The 19,645-nt window shown below is 42.7% G+C and overlaps 1 protein-coding gene across 9 annotated transcripts in view; it reads left to right on the top strand.

The window, feature by feature from the left end:
- Positions 1-8,954: 8,954 nt before the first annotated feature.
- INPP5F (inositol polyphosphate-5-phosphatase F) overlaps positions 8,955-19,645 on the top strand; it is a 44,628-nt gene continuing 33,937 nt past the window's right edge. For all 9 annotated transcript variants that reach the window (XM_075717470.1, XM_075717474.1, XM_075717472.1 and 6 more), the window contains exon 1: positions 8,955-9,051. In XM_075717470.1, the coding sequence (XP_075573585.1) occupies positions 8,955-9,051 (97 nt within the window). The remainder of the gene's footprint in view (positions 9,052-19,645) is intronic.

Genomic DNA, 19,645 nt, shown 5'->3' with positions numbered 1-19,645 from the left:
GATCCTCAGTGCCAGCTGTTTTGTTCTCCAAATCCTTTCCTGTTGTACTGCACCGCTTGCTAACATAGACACGGTTGGCATTAGCACATTCGTAATACAGGCATGATCTGATTCTGCATTGCTTGGCAACTCAGAATGAATTGCCAAATGAGTGCCACTAAGGTAAATCCTGACCCTAAAAAATTAGGCTGCTTCTGTTCAATAGGGGCCAGGTAGGTTTACTGTTACTCTGGTTACTGTTATTTGGAGTCCAGTTTCATAAACAGTATTTTAGTAGGTTATTCTGCACTTGCATTAGTTCCCTGAATTCAGTTCACAGTACACTGCACAAATGCTTGTGGCTATACAGTGCAGGCATGGTACAGGAATAGAAACACACAGCTGGGAAGGAGGAAATGATTATTTAAGCTGGCTTTAGCAGTATTGTTGCTGAATGTCACAGCATGTCAAACCTTACTCTGAAAAGTTCCCTCTGGAACATCTTCTAGGGTAAGGAAAGGAGAACTTGACCCCAAATTAACTTATTGTATAGGCTTTTGCTGCAACTATACAAGTACATATGCTATTTTAAAAGCATGTTAGTCACAATACAGAAAATGAAGTCAACTAGAGTGATAGAATATAAATATTTTGTATTAAAAATTGAATAATTGAATGGACTACTAAAGTATGTTTTACATCACAACTTGGTAATGCTGAAATCCTGGAGTGCTGAGACCACTGGCTTCCAGGCTGATCAATAGCGTCTCATTATCTTACGTTCCATCCCTTAAACATCTCTGTTATTGTTCCTTGTCTTTCGTAAGGGTTCTAAATCTCTGGAATGTGAACAGACGTTAGGCTCTGGCTTTGTACAGTACCTAGCACAGTGGGGGTCCCTATCCGTAACTAGAGTTCCCGGGCATGAGAGTAATGTAAACAATGCATAAAAATTAATAAATATTGTATAAAATAATAAGTGCCATGAGAAAGGGGAGCAAGAAGAAAGTGATTTTAAAAAAACCCAGGGAAGGTTAGACTTTTCCTGCATTTATTTCCATCACATTCAACTGACAGATTTTTGCACTGAATAACCAATACATTTCTTTTTCACAGGATAGCCAAAACCAGGGCGAAAAGTGACAAAAAGAAATGTGTAACGCTTCAGTACTTGGCAACTATTGCTATTCTTCAGGCGTTATCTGATGCTCAGCCTCAACAGTACTCACAACACATAAAGTTAGTTATGCAAAGAACGGACTACATATATTTTGCTGGTTTTGCTATTTTACTATCAAATTGCCACAATACTAAGAAACTGAGAAGTCATATTCATAAATAGAGACAGAAAGTATGATAAATCTCGAGGAGAAAGCTAGATTCAGTGAACCCTAATAACATTACAAAGGTAACTGCATGTTTTTTGTTTCTATAATATTAAAATAGAAAAAAAAGCAACTTCCAAGAAAGCTACTTACACAATTGATTCAAATTGGCTAAATGGTATCAGAAAAAAATAGACTTTTAAAAAATTTTTTTTCTAAAAGACATATTAAATTCCAGTGATTCTAAAATTTTTCTTTTCATCCTTTCTGAAAGCAAAAGTCTTGGGTTTTTTTGAAAAGTGAACTATTTCGCTCTTAAAAATCCCAACCTAAATTAAAAGTAAAGAAAGGGAGGTAAGCTCTTCAAAGGGTAATAAAACCATTAACTTGCTCAGACTGTTTTTAAATCTTATTTTGCAGAATATATCTTCAATCAGTTGCTAATGGATTTCCATCCCATTTTTTATTAAGTTTATTCTGCTCCACTCCCAAGACATGGAGTTAAATACTGTTTTGTAGCTAGAACCACCACCAAGACAAAGTTGTCTTTGAAACATTTCCACAGAAGCCCAAATGGTGACCTCTTGCCACCCTAATAAAGACACGTATGGTTGTGAGGAAGCCTGAAATACCTACACTGAAACTTTCTTTGATCAAACGTGGGTCTAGAAAGGAAAGTCTCTTGTAAGGCAAATGTGCAAAAGCCCACACTTGGGAAAAATTACTCTGTTGTGTAGATTGCCTCGATGCTTTCTGGCAAATGGGATTAATGCTTAATCAGCCCTTAATCAATGAAAAGACTGAAATGGGGCTGTGGAGCAAAAAATACAATCTACCTAGCGAAGGAGTTCCTGTGTCTGAACTGCTCTACTCTGTACACTTACAAAACCACTGGAAAAGCAGCATGCCTAGGTGATCAGATGAGGGAAAGCAAGTAGAATCTGTTTTAAATTAGCTGTGAATTTTATGACAATGGCCATGAAGAGCAGCTTGTCATTTACCTTGGAGAAAGTATGAATTAAATGTGGCCTTGGTATGCTACAAATAGCATTTTAACTGATGAAAGCAGACCAACACCACAGTAAGGAATCTTTTCATGTGTGATTTCACTAGCTTGGTAGTCTGCAAAATGAAATTTGTAATTGTAGAATAAAAGAATCATAGGCAGTCAAAACATTCTCATTTATTTTTGCAAATGGTCTCATTTGATCTTAACAGTAAGTGCAACAGAAGGAAATCAATACGTTACCCATAAGCCATATACTATATCGCAGATGTTAACCACATACACATTGCTTTGGAGGGAGAATGTTGTTGTTTTCCTGTGTGCTCAGTGAAGCTCGGTGAAGTCAATGGAAACATTCCCATTGGCAAGTAAGAAGTTTTCATGGGGAAGGAGGAAATACCACAGTCCCTCTCCTTTAGAGATAACAACTACAGCTGCCATATGAAAAAGTTATTTCAGTGGAAAGCAAGTTAAAAATAAACACAGGCAAAACTTCTTATGCTTTCCCTGTTTTTGAGAAAGTTTTTGTTTTGTTGCCAGAAGCTAACGTTCATGCCAGTGGTTTTGTATTTTTCTGTTATAAAACACAACATACAAGTATCTTTCAGAGTATTTGATATTGAAAGTACATTTACAGGTACTTACAAAGTGTTCTGGTTGCAGCAGTTGGCTGTCACAAACAAATCTCTTTTTATCTGCTATATTTCCAATCAGAAGATCCTATTGTGTTATTTTTGTTCTGAGGGGGTTCCTTCTCAAAGCAGGCTTTTCAGAGTGTCTGTTTAATGCATAATATAACCTCTCTAAAAAGCACACAAAAGCCTTTTCAAAAAAATATTTCAGAAAAGGAAAGTAACTCAAGGGCCCTTCTTGCATCATAGTTTACTAACCATCTCCCACAGTTGGGGAGCTATCAGGTTAGTAAATATGTGATGAAGGATTAGGTAAATTAAAGAATCTGATTGGAATATTGTAGAAGCCCTGATCCATGGATGTGATTTAAGACAGTAAGGGTATAGATAGCATCACAGATTTATTATCATATTCCTGTATTAGTAGGAACACATTAGAACCATCTGAGTTACAGAGAGAGGCAAACCAGTTTGTCTTGTCTGCCAAAAAACAGCTTGCAGGAAACCCATCTGGCATAACAGGAGGCCAGCCTGACTGAATGGGGAAAACCTAACTAAGCTCAAATGCAAAAAGGAAGCATATGGAAGGTGTAAGTGGGTAGGGAATACCAAGGAGGAATCCAGATGCATTGCCTGGGCACACAGGGATGGAAATAGGAAGGACAAAGTGCAGCTGGATTAAAAACTGGCAACGGGTATGAAGAGTATCAAGAAAGGCTTCTATAGTTACTTTGGCATCAAAAAGATGACCAAAGAAAACTTAAGCCTGCTGCTGAGTGGGGTGGGCAACCCTGTGATGAAGGACATAGAAAAGGCCGAGGCCCTTTTTGCCTCAGATTTTACTGGAAGATCTGCTTTCAGGCCGCCGGTGCCTCTGTGTCTAATAGCAAAGTTGGGGTACAGACGTCCTACCAGTGGTAGAAGACCAAGTTAGGGACTATTTAAATAAGCTGACATACGAAAAGTCCATGGGACCTGATGGGAGGCATCCAGAAGTGCTGAGGGAGCTGGCTGATGTCACTGCAAGACTGCTTTTTATTATCTTTATCACAGCTCTTGTCAATCCCGTAAACAACTAGACTGAATATACCTGGAATAAATAATAAGGTGGCAAAAAATATTTCCACTCGTTGTCGGATAGCTAAGTAAGTGATGGCTCAACCTGTCAGTCGAAAGCAAAGCAGCAAATGTCCATGCTATAAAATTGCCAGCAACCACACCTATGAACGGGTATCTCTAATAGCCAAAGAGGAATGAGCTGACTATAGCAATAGTGTGCAGGCAAACAGGAGTGCTTCAAATGCGCCAGAGGTACATTCACTGCCAAAGAAGATTTTTCTGATGTTCCTCTGGAAGCTACCAGGAGCATGAAAGCCAAACAAACAAAAAAACTTCCCATGACTTCTTAATCACAGACATTTAGAAACAAAGATCCTCACCCTCTCTACAGTGTCATTTCCAAAACTGGTATCATTCATCCCAGGAAGAGTTGTGTATTTGTCCAATCTATACAGTCAATTGTGCTTCTAAGTATGGAGTGTTGCTAAATCACCCCACTTCCCATTAATCAACATTTAAACTTGAAATCAAGCTGTCGGGCAATCAGGTAATATTGAGTGAGAGTGCATGACTAATTGTCAGCCTGCGCATCTCCTGACCATTAGCTATTGACAACGAATAGCAAAAATGCAAAATTCCTTTTCCAATGTTTTTTCCTATGCTAACTAAAGCTGACAGGCTCATGAAAACACTGCCCAGCTGTGAATCTACGGAAAACACACTGAATGTAAACAGAAAACTACCCAAGGGGAAAAAACCCTGATCAAAGGGTGAACACAGGTGAAACAAAGTCTGTCCTTGAAATCCCTGGAAGGAGCTCTGAATTATTTTAATAGCAACCCTACACATTGCACTACAACACTGAACTATTTGGGAAATGCTTGCAGAATAGAGATGATATTGCAAGTGGCAATGATAAATATTTAGCAAATGATAGTGCAGACTGCCCAGAAACAGAGGCAAGAGATGGGAGCAAAAATAAAGGGTTATGTTTTGACCCACTAAGATGTTCAGTTCCCAGGCTTAAACCAGAAAAGTTCTGAAGCACACACTCATCTTAAAAGATGTTAATGTCCGATCAAACATTTAATTTATACATCTAAAGTCATGCTGACACTTAAATGCTTTTCTGGACTGGATGCTCAGTACCTTCCAAACTCAAGCTCTTGCCTGGGTCTTGAATGTTAACATTTAACAAGGAGATTTATAATTTCTTAATGTCCTTTAGTTACACATTTTGTAGCATAACTAAATATATGAGTAATACACTAATGGAGAAACATTGTATGAGAGAGAAACCAATCTTTTCAAAGAATGATTTGAAAGTAGTGCCGTTCAATGGTAGGTAGTTTAATAATAATCGGTAATTCTTTTTATTTGCGAGTTGAAGAGCCTAACCTCCCCAGTAGTCCACCCCTCTCTGTCAGCAGAGGCTTCAGTGCTCCCAGCTAGAGCGTGTCCAAAAGAACTCTTAATTTGGCATGACAAAGGGAAGCTGAAACCTCTGGCAGGGGAGGGAAATTCCTAAAATGGATCTGCCACTGACAGAACAGACACATTCTGGAAATCTCTGCCCTCAGCTGCTAGTTCCCATGCCCCAGCTGGAGATTCCCACTCCTCTGTTGTGTGACAAATGCCAAGTCAACTGTTCACGGAGCCACGCTAACTGAGCGGGTGGAATCCATAGCAGGGGGCAGGACATCTTTCTTACTGTCATTTTCATATTGATCATCATTTATTCTTACAAGACAATAGTTAAAGTCTTATGGGCTTCTCAGACAACTAATTCAGTGTATATGTAAAAGTCAAATGCTTACATTTACACAGTGAAATGAAGGAATGGTACCACGGAACAAGGTGTTTATTTGCACTGTCCAGAAAACAATGACAAAATATTTCAGGCAGGCAGGCGTGCACGACTGACAGCTAAAAGAGATTTTTCTACCGAAGGAGAGTTAACTTCTCAAAAATCTGCCTCACCTCCCATCTTCGCAAATCTCGGCCCCAAATACTTCTCAGATTTCTTTTTTCCTTAAGGTTTCACAGATTTCTCTGTGAAAAGGGGAATGCTGCAGCTACTGCCACTAAGATGCCTGCTGCCTGTGACTCATTAACTAAACTACTGTCCCTCTGCCCTGCTCAAAGCGCAAGGCAGGGAAGAGACAGAGGAGAAGAGCAAAACTCAAGAATCTCTTCTAGCTGTCAGTTGCCAGCTTCCTTGCAGGGTCACAGAGTGACTTCTCCCCAGAAGCTGCAGCAAGGATTTTACTGAGCTGAGCATTTTAAAAACCTGAGGCTCTTGCTGCTCCTCACCCTTCCCTTTAGGCAGCTAAAACTGAAAGAAAGACACAGCTTGCTTTGCACACCGGGAGCTTTCAGTTAGAGACACAGAATACGTTCCATTGCAATCACAGCTCTGCGGTCCATTCATTTTACCTGAAATTTCACAATGCCTTCTCTACTTGGGCTAGGCTTCATTTTATGGCACTATAAATATACTTCATTTACAAGTGAGAAAACAGCACTACGTTGTTCTGCTAGGAAACAAGCCGTGGACGAATCCATCCCTGTACTGCATTTCTGTGTATGTTTGATATGCCTCTGCAAATATGTGACATTGTGCTTATGGGAAAATCAAGAAGAAAGTAATTCAAAAGGGAGATATTTATTAAAATGCTGAGAAGCCAATTAAACTTTTCTGTTGCCCAGTACCTGCAGGAGTGATCTGAATTACCAGCATTACTAGCATTCTGCCAATGGCATTGACTGCTGCATAGAAGAATTAGGCAGGACAGTGCTAGACTGGAGGCTGTAGGGCATTCACAAGGCACAGCATTTTCAAAATTGGGATCTGTGGCCAAGAAAGAATAGTGCATCCTTTTGCATAACTGCCCTGGGGAAAATGTGAAGAGATACTAGCATCTATCGTCAAATCAAATAGAGTTCAGTTCCATTCGTATCGTTCCTATACTATTTAAGTGTACTTAAAAAAGCAACAACATCAGAGGTCAGACCTTATATTTGAAAGAAAAATCTTAAACGGCATTCAAAATAATATAAAGCCTGTCTAGAGACATTTAAAATAATTATTCCTTTTAAGAAAGAAGCGTAGATGCAAATAAATAAAAAGATGAGAAAATTGGTTTTCCAGTACTACATAAAACTACTTACTTGCATGCACCATTAATTTTTAAGATCTACTGAAGGTGTTCTTTCAACAAACCAAGCTGCTCCCAAATGGCTGTATGCACGATGGGATGCTTTTTGTCTACGTCCATTTCTACTTCAATTTTATAGGGAGTGGGACTTCAGCTTCTGCAAACAAAAGCTCTGGAAACTTGTGGACAAGCGGCCGCTAAGGCTGGGAAGGGTCTGTAGCGGTGACGAGTTTGCTGGTACATTTTCCAGTGTTGCCTGGAGAGGAGAGAGACGGTTTAATTACCCTTGTAGCGGGAGGTGCTCCTTTCTGTATAAATATTTAAAAACATAACGAGTCCTGTGCTACGGTGTTGAGATTTACTTTCACCGCTAGCTGATCTATCAACTCCTGCTTGTTTCCACCAACTATTAAAGCTGCTCCCTCTTGGGAAAAGCTGAAAAAGCGTGGGGGGAAACAGGCTTGGTTGTTATCACTTCGTCTGCGGTGGCTAGCAACTTCCTGCGGCTTTGGGGCTTGTGCTGCCGAAGGCTTCCATGCCCTGCGGGGGCCCGGCACTCCTCCAGGCACCCAGAGCCGGCGAGCGCGGCCCGAGGAGAGCCGGGGCCGCCCGGGAGCCAGGCCGGGCCACCCTCGTCCCCGCCGCGAGAGCGTCGAGGCGGGGCAGCGCCGGCGCTGAGGGGCGGGCGCGCTGCCCCTCCCGCAGCCCCCGCCGCCCCCGGGGGTCATCGCCGCTTCTCCCCGCCGCCGAGGGCGAAGCGTCCCGCTGCCCGCCGGGCCTCTCCCGCCGCGGCCCCTCAGCCCGGTCCCCTCCCCGCGCCTCACCGTGCCTCGGGCTGTCTCCTTCCCCGGCGGGTGGTCGGGGGGACCGGGCTGAGGGGACAGGGCTGAGGGGGCCGAGGGGGCCGGGCTGAGGAGATCGAGGGGACAGGGCCGAGGGGACCGGGCTGAGGGGGCTGAGGGGGCCAGTCTGAGGGGACCGAGAGGACAGGGCCGAGGGGGCCGAGGCGACGGAGGGGACCGGGCTGAGGGGGCCGAGGAGGCCGAGGGGACCGGGCTGAGGGGGCTGAGAGGGCCGGGCTGAGGGGACCGACGGGACCGGGCTGAGGGGGCTGAGAGGGCCGGGCTGAGGGGACCAACGGGACCGGGCTGAGGGGGCTAAGGGGGCCGAGGGGCTGGGCCGAGGGGGCCGGTCTCAGGGGACTGGGGGGGCCGAGGGACCGGGCTGAGGGGACTGGGCTGAGGGGCCGGGCTGAAGGGTCGAGGGGACTGGGCCGAGGAGGCCGGGCTGAGGGGGCCGGTCTGAAGGGACCGAGAGGGCCGAGGGGCCGGGCTGAGGGGACTGGGGGGGCCGAGGGACCGGCCTGAGGGGCCGGGCTGAGGGGTCGAGGGGACCTGGCCGAGGAGGCCGAGGGGGCCGGTGGGAAGGGACCGAGAGGCCGAGGGGCCGGGCTGAGGGGGCCGGGCGGGAGCGGGAGCCCCGCCCCTCGCGCTCCGCAAGCCCCGCCCAGCGCCGCGCCGCTCCTTTAAGCGCGCGGCCAGGGAGCTGACGCGCCGCGGTCACGTGCAGGCGGCGGCCGGAGCCCCGCAGCTCGCGCCGGGCCGGCCGAGGAGGCGCCTCGCGCCGCAGCCTGCAGCGCCGGCACCGGCCGGGCAGCCTGCGCGCGCGCGCGCCCCCGCGCCCGGCTCGGGAGCGCGCCCCGCTCGCGGCCCGCCCCCTTCCGCCCGGCGTGCGCGCGCGGGAGCGGCGGGAGCGCGCCTGCCGCCCTCCATCCCGGCGGCGTCGGCGTGCGAGGATGGAGCTGTTCCAAGCCAAGGACCACTACATCCTGCAGAGCGGGGAGCGGGCGCTGTGGTGCAGCCGGCGGGACGGCAGCCTGCGGCTGAGAGCCGGTGAGGCCCCGCGGGGCCGGGGCGCGCCTCACGGCCCGTTTCCTGTGTGGGGAAGGGCGGGCCGGGACCCAGCCGCCCCGGGGTGGCCTCGCCGGGGCGGGCGGCGGCTGACAGCGGCCGGGGAGGGGGTCGCTGAGGGGAAGGGCGGTGGCGGAGCTGCCCCCACCCCACCCCCCCCCCGGAGGCGACCGCCCGAGGGCGGCCGGTCGCGGTGCCGAGCCCCGGGCGAGGGCGGCGGGGCTGGCACGCCGAGGGTCCGGCCGCGGGTCGGGCCTGCGCGGCGGGCGCTCCCGCCTGCCCCGGCGCTGGCTCTCGGGGGCGGCCCGGGCCGCGGTGGGCGCCGCGGGAGGCGGCTGCCAGCGCCCTTGGCGCCGGTGCGGAGCGCGGCCCGGCGGGAGCCCTGCCTGCGGCGGGCTGGGGCCCTGCTGCCCCGCTCCCCGCCCTGAACCCGCCGGCTTTGCGGTGTGGAAGGCACCCGGCACCCGGCACCCGCGCCGGGGCGTCGCCAGGGCCGGAGGGCCGGCTTGGGTTGCTGTCCGCCTGACATCGAAGCGATGCTCGCCGCTGTTGCTGCTAAACGGCGATTGCCTCTTGGAGCAAATGTATCCCGTGGGCTCCGCCTCTTAGGAGAACTGGGAAGAGGCGTCTGCGCTTGCAAGTTGCTCTCAAATTATTTTAGGGACTGTAGGCAGTATGAGTGACAACTACAAAGGGGGGCCGTGTGTGCTAATGTCAGGCTGTAAAGAAGGCAATGGGAATAAAAATTGTAGACCGAGTGAGTTGTGTTAACGGAAATCTTGAACCAATGGTAAATATAATATCCTCTCTGGGAGGTTAGTTGGTAAGCTGTCTATAAAATAAAATACCGTCCTTGGAAATGAGCTTGCTTTGAGTAATATACGTAGCTCAGGTGTAAAGGACCGTTGTGTACCTGCTTATAAGTTAAAAAATACTCTAAGTAGCTGGACATTTCACCAAATATGTGGCAGGTTACACAGATGTTACAGCTTTCTAAAATTGGGATCCATGTTATGCCGAAAAAGCCAGTGAAGCACGCATATGACCAGGTTGGCTGGCTGAGTACAGAGCACTCCACGAGCTTTTTTTAAAAGGCTGGAAAAACTTTGTATGTAAACATGAAATACCATTGTTATCCATGTTTATCCAAAGAACTGGTTTTCATGCTGGTCTTCCTTGTGTTATGTTTTCGTACTTGAGTCATGTTTTGTCAGTGCAATTTGTTTGCATCTCAGATAAAACTACTGTCTGTCTCAAGTTAACATGACTTATTCTTGTCCAGCAGCTTTACTTATGGTGGAAAATCCAGTAATACTTTGATTTATAAATCACCTTACAAAATACTTGACGTTAAGCTAGCAGACAATACTGGTAGTCAGTGAAATGCATGTTTTCATGGGGGGGGGGGGGGGCGCAGCTCAGTTTTAGATCTGCTGTAGTTATAATCATCTGCATAAGCATAAAAGCTCTTACTTGGCCCAGAGTAATAAAAGCACAAACTGATGAACTGTAGTTCTGGAGATGGGTGTTTGAAAGCTTTAATTTTAAAAGTATCAGTCACTTGTTTTCATGCAGCCATTGCTGTGATTGTTTTTTCTCTTCCCCTTGAAGTCCATTAACTTCACAGAAGCTTTGCCAGTGCCCAGCAGTTTGTCTGCATGCTGTTCAGCAGCATTGTGTCCTTAGCCTACCTTTAAATATTCAGCTAGGATACACGTGACCCCTATTGTGTGTGACCTGCAGATTAATGAAAGTTAATATGATACTGAAATCTCTTTGTCTGCTTGAAACTCTTGATTGTTAGTCACGCTTTCCCATTTCAATGCGTTTGTAGTTTTGTTTTTCCAGCCCTGTCTGCGATCATCTTATTGAAACGGGGCTCTGGGGCTGTGAAATGAAATACATCAGGATGTTGAAAGTAAGCCCAAGAAAGAAACAGTTCTCTCCCAAGAAGTGTTTCTTGGATCAATAGCTCTTGCTTGTATTAAGACAAAGCTCGATAGCGTCAAATTCACAATTTTGTTACATTTGACCATTTATAATCAAGGCTACTGACCGGAAATGAGTAAATGGATTTCTGTGTGATGAGTCACTGCCATATTAAAAAAAAAAACAACAAAGTCATAACTTGTGTTCATTGACAGGTTGAATAGTCTGTCAAAAGGGTACAATCTAACTATGTGTCTTTACGTGTTTTGGAGGCCTTGGTTTTATTCTGTCCCACAGAGGCTGCTCTGAATTAATCTTTTTACATTCATGGATTGAAATAGATAATGCTGGCAAACCTTGCAAAACATTGCCTTATATATGTCTGAATCTAAAGAGCTGATGCTAAGCTTTATAATACTCCCCTCCCTCAACTATAAAGGCATGTTCAGAAATGTGCTAATCTCAAAAGCTGTATTTCTGACCTCTTTGAATCATGGAGAGAACAGCTTGAATTAAAAAAGGCAAAAAAAATCGTGGTAAATATTTGCTATAAGCAAATTCTGAGGTTGGCCCTAGTTTGAAGGATGCCTGCCTATGGTTACAAGATGTTTCTGGTGGTTTTTTTCTCAGAAGTGAAAGCACTAATGAGTCACCTGCAGGAAATCCATGAATCACTTTGGCATCATAGATTTTGTTAGGAATTTAGCTGTCTACAGTGTACTCCAGTGTAGTGAAAAAACATGTGTTTTTCACCCATGCTTTAAATGCCTTGCATCAGGCCTCGATCAGGATTTCACTCTTGGTTTATCCTGTTTACGCTCTGCTTCACTGCTCCTGACTGGTAGTTTTACACAGTTTACAAATGTTGTTTTATTGGTGTTGGTGGTATAAATTATATATTTATATATGCACGTGTATACACATATAGAAAAGGGCAAAAGTATTGAAGACACTGAATTCTTCTCACCATTTTCTTATCAGCAGAAAAAAGAATGAGACTGTGTGCTGAAAACTTCTATTATCATTGTGTTGGCCTTGATAATACTTTGGGCAGTAATGCCAGACTAAATAAGATTGGGAATAGTTGCTACTAAAACTATTACTAGTAGTAATGCTAGTTCCCACCACCCCAGAGAAGAAAAACTATGAGATATTTTGAGGGATACACGGATTGGAATTATTCTAGCACAAATTCTGGGGACTTGGTACTCAAAGACTCCATCGCTTCCGTCCGTAAGGGTATGGTGGTGTTAAGATGTGTCTTGCCTCTGGCGCTATAACAGGAGGCAAATGAGCATTTGTTTGTTTTAAACGCTTTAGGAGATTAGTGTTACAGTACTGATTTTCGTCTGTTGAAAATGGTTGTGAACCAGCAACTGAAGCAGTGCCTCTTAACATGTCTCTCCTTAAAAGAAAAATATTTATCAAAGAGTATTTTCAGAGTGTCAGGGGACAGATTTCAGGTTAGGTTTCTTAGTCTGATAGTGTGAAATCTCTGAATCACAAATTGTAAGGCCATCTAATATTCTAGCTATGTGTGCTTGCCGTGCTCCTCAAAGACATTACAGGAGTCATGTAGAAATTACTTGCAGAATTCCTGAGTTGTTCTTCATGATTGTAGACTGGAGGAGAAGAGTTGTTCCTTTGAAGTCTAATGCCTGTAAATGTTTAGGTGAAGGCCTTGAGCTAGCGAACAGTGTAAGGAGCAACGCCACGGATACCATGAGATGTATCAGTAGGCTTAAGGCTGCAGAACAGTCCGAAGCATGGCTCTGAGGGATGATGATGGCCTGAGCGTTAACTCGTGCTACTGAATTAAGAATTTCATACAAAACTGACTTCCTGAATTTCAGTAGTATGTCTTGGAAACTGCCTATCTGTTCTGGAAAATGAATTTCAGAGGAGGTAGTTGTAGCTTTAGAAAAATTCTCTTCATATTTCAAGTTACTTCATAAGAAATGTCAAGCTGTTTTTTGACACTTCTTTAGCTGCAGTGGTTGCTGAACTGTTTCTCACCCTTGCGTGTTCATTCTGTTCTCTTTTCCATACCCTTACTTGTCAGCACAACATACTTGTGGCGTGTGTGACAAACCAGATGTCAAAACTGATTGGTATTAGCTGCAACCCAGCAAGAATGTATGCTTAAAAAATCTTGAGCAGTTAGTTCCCTGTTGCTGCTTGCTCCTTCTTGCAAAAGAGAACAGAGAGGACTAGGGGAGAGGGGTGGGCTGCTGTATATCCTTCATCTGATTGAATATTACATACACTAGTCAATTTTGTAGCTTTTGACTGTGAGGCAAGACCTTCAAACATATTTACCAGAGATAAATTATTTTCTGCTTTCATTAAATAAGGTCTACTTTGTAATTCCATCCATGATTCTTTTTATGGAGCATAGTAAGCCTAAACGTGAGACTTAAATGTGTTGATAGTATGCTCATCCTAACCTGGTGAGAAATAAATCTTGAGTTGATATGTTTCTTGTTTAGTTTCCTGTTGAGTTTTAGTAGCAGATGACAAGTTTAATAAAACAAGAGTGTTCCTGTCTCTTTCTTCCCCTTTTCCTTGTATGAAGAGGTCTGGAAATGCCAAACTTGTCCCAACTCAGGTGCATAGGTGTCTTGGAATTTCTGCCCACACTGAAATGACTTTAGGTTTTAAAGAAATACATGAAAAAGCTCCTAAGCTTGATATGCTGTTGGGTGGGGTTTTTTGGGGGTGATCTGAAAATTGCTTGCTTTGTGAAGAAAAAAAGGTTGGGTGGTTTTTGCCAGAATTCAAATGAAACTGTAATTCAGGTGGATTTTTGTGACTTGTATTTTGCCAGCAGAGGTTAGACTCATCTTTGATCTCATGTGTTAGTATTAACTAAATAGTGAATGGGAAATTGCAGACTAACTGCAACTAAAATATTTAGAACAGAAGGCACTGACAGGTAGCAGCCTTTCAATTAAGAAGGGTCTGCATCTGTATCAAAGGCTTGCGGTTTTTCCATCTGTGAATACTGTTCTTATTAGGTTCTTTCACAGTTTAACAGTGTGGGTGATATTTCAGCTGCATGTGTAAGGAAACATTAAAACTTGGAGTACTTGTGTTTTAAACAGTCTGAACTGTAGTAAAAGGTGACCATTTATTTGATATGCCACTTTTGTTCTTTCAAAACAACTATGGTAGACTGGAATGTGATTTTTGTTTTTTAATGTTCTTTAATTGATACTATTAAGCATACAGGAGAGACCTTATGTTGCTGAAGCTATGCCCCACAAAGAATGATTCATGCTGTAGCTTCTTAAGCTGAGAGGTTTTCTAATATTTTTCCTGGGGGCTTTGGGTGACTTCAGGAAGTGATTTGGTGGGCAGCGGGGCATTTGCTGGTAAGGAAAGAGTGAGGCTGACAACAAGAAAACACTTGCTCCTGCTTCTCTTCCAAACTGCTGTGTTGCATGGCAGCTGCAACAGGAGCCCCGAGATGTCAAGGGACTGCAATAATTTCCACTAAATACTTCCCTTGAACTGTGAGACTTCTCGGGTGGTGGTTTAGAATTTTCTTTTAGAAGCAAATTCTTCAGTGCAATGTCAAACACGTCTCAAATATAGCTTAATTAAATATTGAATGTGTGTTTCAGAAACTCATTCTGTTAGGGTTGTGCATTGAGGCTCAGGACCCAGAGTTTGGCAGACTGTACTTTTTTTTTTTCCCTCTCGGGTGTCTCAAAGATTTGAGACTACTGGCAAAAGCTTTTTTTGTCAATGTTTAGAGGTTTCATGATTCATGTTTAATGTTATAAAGAACGTGAATCTTTAATATACATAGGGGTTTTTAGAGAATGCTTCTCATTGTGTTAAACTTGCTATAAACTTGTGATTTAAAAACTAGTTCTGTTCATTGAATGTTCTGTATTTGTTACAAAAATGCATGTGGTTATTCTAGTTGAGAAATTTGCATGTGCAACTAAATCTGTATTTCTTGAAAACTCACTATCATGCTATGGTAATCTAACTTGATCTAGGATGATTTAACTCTTTATTTAAACAAACAACAAAAAACTTTTCCCAGTTTATTTTCAGTTGTGATTTAGCCATGTCACTTACTTTTGCAAGTATTGTTGGCAAAAATCTTAACCAGGAAATAACACTTGTTGTAAGATGGAATATGAAAACAGAGCCCACTGAGGAGGGGTGTGCCTATGGGTATGTGCAGGTTTTTCTTCTCCCTCCAACTGTTTGAACTTTTTGTGAAGTGCTCTAATTCCTGGCTGTGGAGTTAACACTTCCAGCTGATGGTCATTAGTTCTATCAGCTGATCATGTTCTAACAGTATGCTTATTAGTTAAAATCATTGCATTTCACATGTCTTCATAGGAAACAAAGTAATAGGAACGAGTATTGAGAAGAGAAGAAATTGTTGGATTGATTTCTGAAGGAGAAATTTGGAAATAGTGCAAAGACCTTTTTTATTAAAGCTCTGCTTTAGTAAACAGGAATATTAGCACTCAGTGATCAGTTACAAATTCTGGTTCCAAACACCTCTAATTCCTCCTCTAATAAAAACTGGGAGAGGACTTTTTTCCTAAAAAGCTTGAACCAATACGAATAGAATTCCACTTGAACACTTAGGTTCTTCCTTTTAAGAAGGAAATCTTAGTTGAATAAAAGCCCTGAAACAGTGTTCACTGTGTCTTTGAAAAACTGAAAACAAGCCACTTGAACATGCTTTGAGCTTGAAAACTTATGCTCTATTTTGAGTAATGTAGTAAGTCTTTATCTCTGATAGCATGGTAGGGGATAGTAGGCAAGATCATACTGAGATGCTGAAGTAAATCACATAAGATGACAGCATTGTGCAAAACAGAATTCTGAGCCAAATTTAGAAGTATATGACCTTGTCCAAGAGGTAGTTGCAAAATGTAAATGGCAAATGTGCTGCTCTGTCATTAATTGTTAACTTTCAGTTTGGTTTTTCTTTGTCCGTTTCTCAGTTTAGGAAAACAAGCATTGGCCATATGTGGGAAGGTTGCTGAAGTTTTTCCCTATACTGAAATGCCTTCCAGTAATGTTTAAATGATATATTGCTTGTTGTCATTTGATTAAATGGTCAATTTATCCCCAACAGTTTTTAAAAAAAAAAAAAAAGAGGGGGTATATGTGGTGTGTGTGGCATGAAATTCTTTACTTTCTGTTCCTGAAACACATGTGCCAAGTTTTTGTATAACTTCCTTATTTAGTGTTTAAAATGGTTGTTCCCAATCCATAATTCTTTTTCTGCTTTGAGTTTGATTAGTTGGGCGGTTTGAGAGGAAAGTTAATTATGGAGGGAGAAGAAAAGGTGACAGTGAGGGAAAGCCTTACTTTGCTTAGACTTGGCTCACCACAACTATACCAGTATTTCTCTTATGGCTCTTAAGAAACATAACATAAGTCAGTTCAGTGATAAATAAAATAAACTGTTTTTCATAATCATGAAATCCTTCTGCTCAAGGCTTATATTTAAATCTTTTGAGGATGGGATAGGTTTCTTTTGCATTTTCTTTTGAGTATAGCTGTAACTGTTGAGCAAACTTTTTAAACCAACATATCTTCAGAATGAGTGAACATAGTGTTTAAACTGTCAGTTTTGTAAGTAGGTTTGAATGAAATCTTGCTCCTGCCTTTCTGATAATTTCCCTCTTACAAAGTAAATAGGATTAAAAAAAAATTGCAGACAACCTACTGCTTTGCAAGCTTTAAGGATATATCCATAAACAGCTTGAGCTTTGTTGAAATACCAGCTGAAGATGGGAGTGTGTATTGGCCTGTATATAATATTAATCAGTACAGTGTTGTTCCTTTTGGAAGGATAAAAATATTATTTCCTTATTTGTATCACTTCTGAGAAAGTATGTGTTTACTAGCAGAGTTCAGCAGTGTAGAAGAATAAAGGGAAATTCTAAAGTAAAGAAAAAAAAAAACCAAACCACTGAGCTTCAGTGGCTTAGTGCCTATTCACATTTCAGGAGAGTCACTGCTGGTCACTTATCTGAATGGTGTTTCCAGGTTTGTGGAGGCAATTCTAATTTCAAGCAGTTGAAATGCATCTAACGGCTTGTTGCACACATTTAGCCACCTACAGCAGTGGTCTCTGAAGTGGGGTGCACAAGACAATCCATTGGGGTGTGGGAATAAAATATTTTGTACCATTAATAAAGATAAACACTATTTAAAAATTATTTTGTCTCCTCCATTTAACTTCTGTTTTTGTGTATGTTTTATAATATATGTAGTATGAGTACAGTAGACCATGCATATAATTTATAAATAAATATACATATATTTGGGGTGCATGCTAAAGTTTTTTTTACTGATGTCATACGTGATCAAAAATGTTTGGAGACCACTGATCTATGGGGTCAGATTCTGTTTGGAGGGAAAACGTTTCATGTGGTAACAACAAGGGGTACAGGAGTTCTTTGTGCAATTACTTGTAATACTGGATACTCTCCAGACAACTGAACATTTTTCGTGTGTTTTTAAGCTTCCTGAGCAATGCCTGGTGACTCAGGGAATTTTATAACTGCAAGAGAATACAAAGAAGTGTTCTTTTTCAAAATGAGTAGCAGGGATTCATTTTGTTAGGTACTTTCTCTTTTGCAGCAATAATACAAACTTGTATACTCCAATCCCCACTGCTTTAAATCTGTCACTATGCAACCTGAATTGTACTTGAACTGTTCCTGTTCATCTGGTCTAACTTTGAGATACTGAAGTGTCCAAATAAACTAAATCACTGTTTCATTTTCATAGACACAAGCAGGTAGATGTGTACTTTGTAATGTGCTGTACTTCTACAGTTGAGACAGGCACTCTGTAAGTAAGAAACTTGCATTGAATTACTGCTTGGAAAACATGGTTCTCCTCACTGGAGACTGGAGGATAAGCAGGCTTTCTAGCAAGGCTGTAAGGTGCAGTAGCAATGAGAAGACTAACTGGGATTTTTCTGAAATCCTCCTAGTGTAGCCCAGCTGTAGGCTTCTTAAGGTGGGGGGGTGTGTGTGTGGGCGACTGGGGAGTAGTGGTGATTTCATTTCTCTTATAAAGCAAAGCATTTAAATTCTCTCAATCAATAACACTTACAGACAGTGCCAGCTGTATAAATGACAAATTAAATGAAACAGGTGATTAGCTGAAGGAATAATTTGTTTAAAGGTTGGTGGAGAATATGCAAGTAAAGAAAGTTAACGCTTCATGACAGTTAAGAGCTTGTACTTGTAGTACTAAATGTCTTAATACTCCTCCATCTTTCTGCAATTATAGTAGCCTAAATATAAAATTAGAAATCTCTGCTGAAAGGAAAACTTAATTAGTCTAAGTTTGTTTGTGTTAGTACTTTGTTTCCTACAAGAGAAAGAAGTTCAAGTTTATACTCTTAAGTCTTCCCAGTTAACTTGTAATCTCTTAATCCTTGCTAATATTTCAGAACACTATTCAAAGAAGAACTGGAACTTGGAAGCGGACTTTGTTTTGCAAAGCCACAAGAGGTCGTAAGGGTCAAATAGTGCTAATAAAGTCTTGTAGTTGTCTTTGATCTAAAGCAGACACAATTTAAAGAAAAAAATCTCAAATCTATTAAAAATAGTATTGAAGTTTTTTCCTAAAAATTAACACTTCAGGTGTCAAATGTTACATTAGTAGAGCTGAAAGATTTACTTTGGCTATTTACAGTTAGTTACTCAGCTTTTACTTTTTATATGTAAATGTCTATTGCCTGTGTTGAATGGTGAGAGTGATTGTGAGAATTGCTACTCTCTCAGGCTATGAGAATTTTTGAGAAATAGCATGCATTTCTGTGTGTTTATACACTTACATATAAACTGAGCTTGAAGTTCAGTGAAGTTCTGTATGTGTTTATACTGAGTACACTGACAGGAAACACTTTCTAGCTGAGGTACATTCCTGAAAGCCAGCAAAGTTTGAGGAAGATAAGAGGAGTATACTCCTTGAACTACAACAAGATGGAAGATAAGTAGTTAAAGCTATTTGATGGATTGAACCAGGCAGTGGCTCAGTAGTAAGGGCTGGATTCAAGTGATAATAAATGAATTTTTTTTTTTTTCCTTCCTGCCTTCTCCCCAAAGGAGGCTGATAGCCTGCCTCCTTAAACTCTTCAGACTTGCCTGGAGCCATTCAGTGTTGAGCAAGTGGCTTATCCCAAAGCAGCAGTCTGGTTTCTTACCAGAATTTGTGCCTGACCTCAGATCAACTCTGCTGGTGGTACGACTGGAGAAAGAGCTAGAAAGCAGTTTTGGCTTTTGATGCTCTTCCAAGTTACTTTTGTTTCACTGTTTTCAGTGGTACATTTGTGTAAACACAAAGAATTAAAGAAGCTTCACCTGGCATCGTGTGGCCCTGCATTGCTGCTGGTAAGCTCTGAGGGGTGGTGGTGGAAGTAATCACATCAAAGCTGGTTTTGTTCTGAATTTGTGACGGAAGTTCTATTGTGCTGCAACTACAATGCTGATACAATCGCTGTGAATGGTAAACATATCTCAGTGATTGTTAATCTGACAGGAATCAGCAAAAAGAGGCAACGCTTATTTCAATAGCTTGAATTCAGTTAGCGGGATAAGGGAAGGAATGAGCAATTTTGTACTTTAGGATGGAAACTTGGTAA

The sequence above is a fragment of the Pelecanus crispus genome, chromosome 10 (genome assembly GCF_030463565.1).
Source record: "Pelecanus crispus isolate bPelCri1 chromosome 10, bPelCri1.pri, whole genome shotgun sequence".
Classification (NCBI taxonomy): Eukaryota; Metazoa; Chordata; class Aves; order Pelecaniformes; family Pelecanidae; genus Pelecanus; species Pelecanus crispus.
This window is presented reverse-complemented; position numbering and strand designations above follow the sequence as displayed.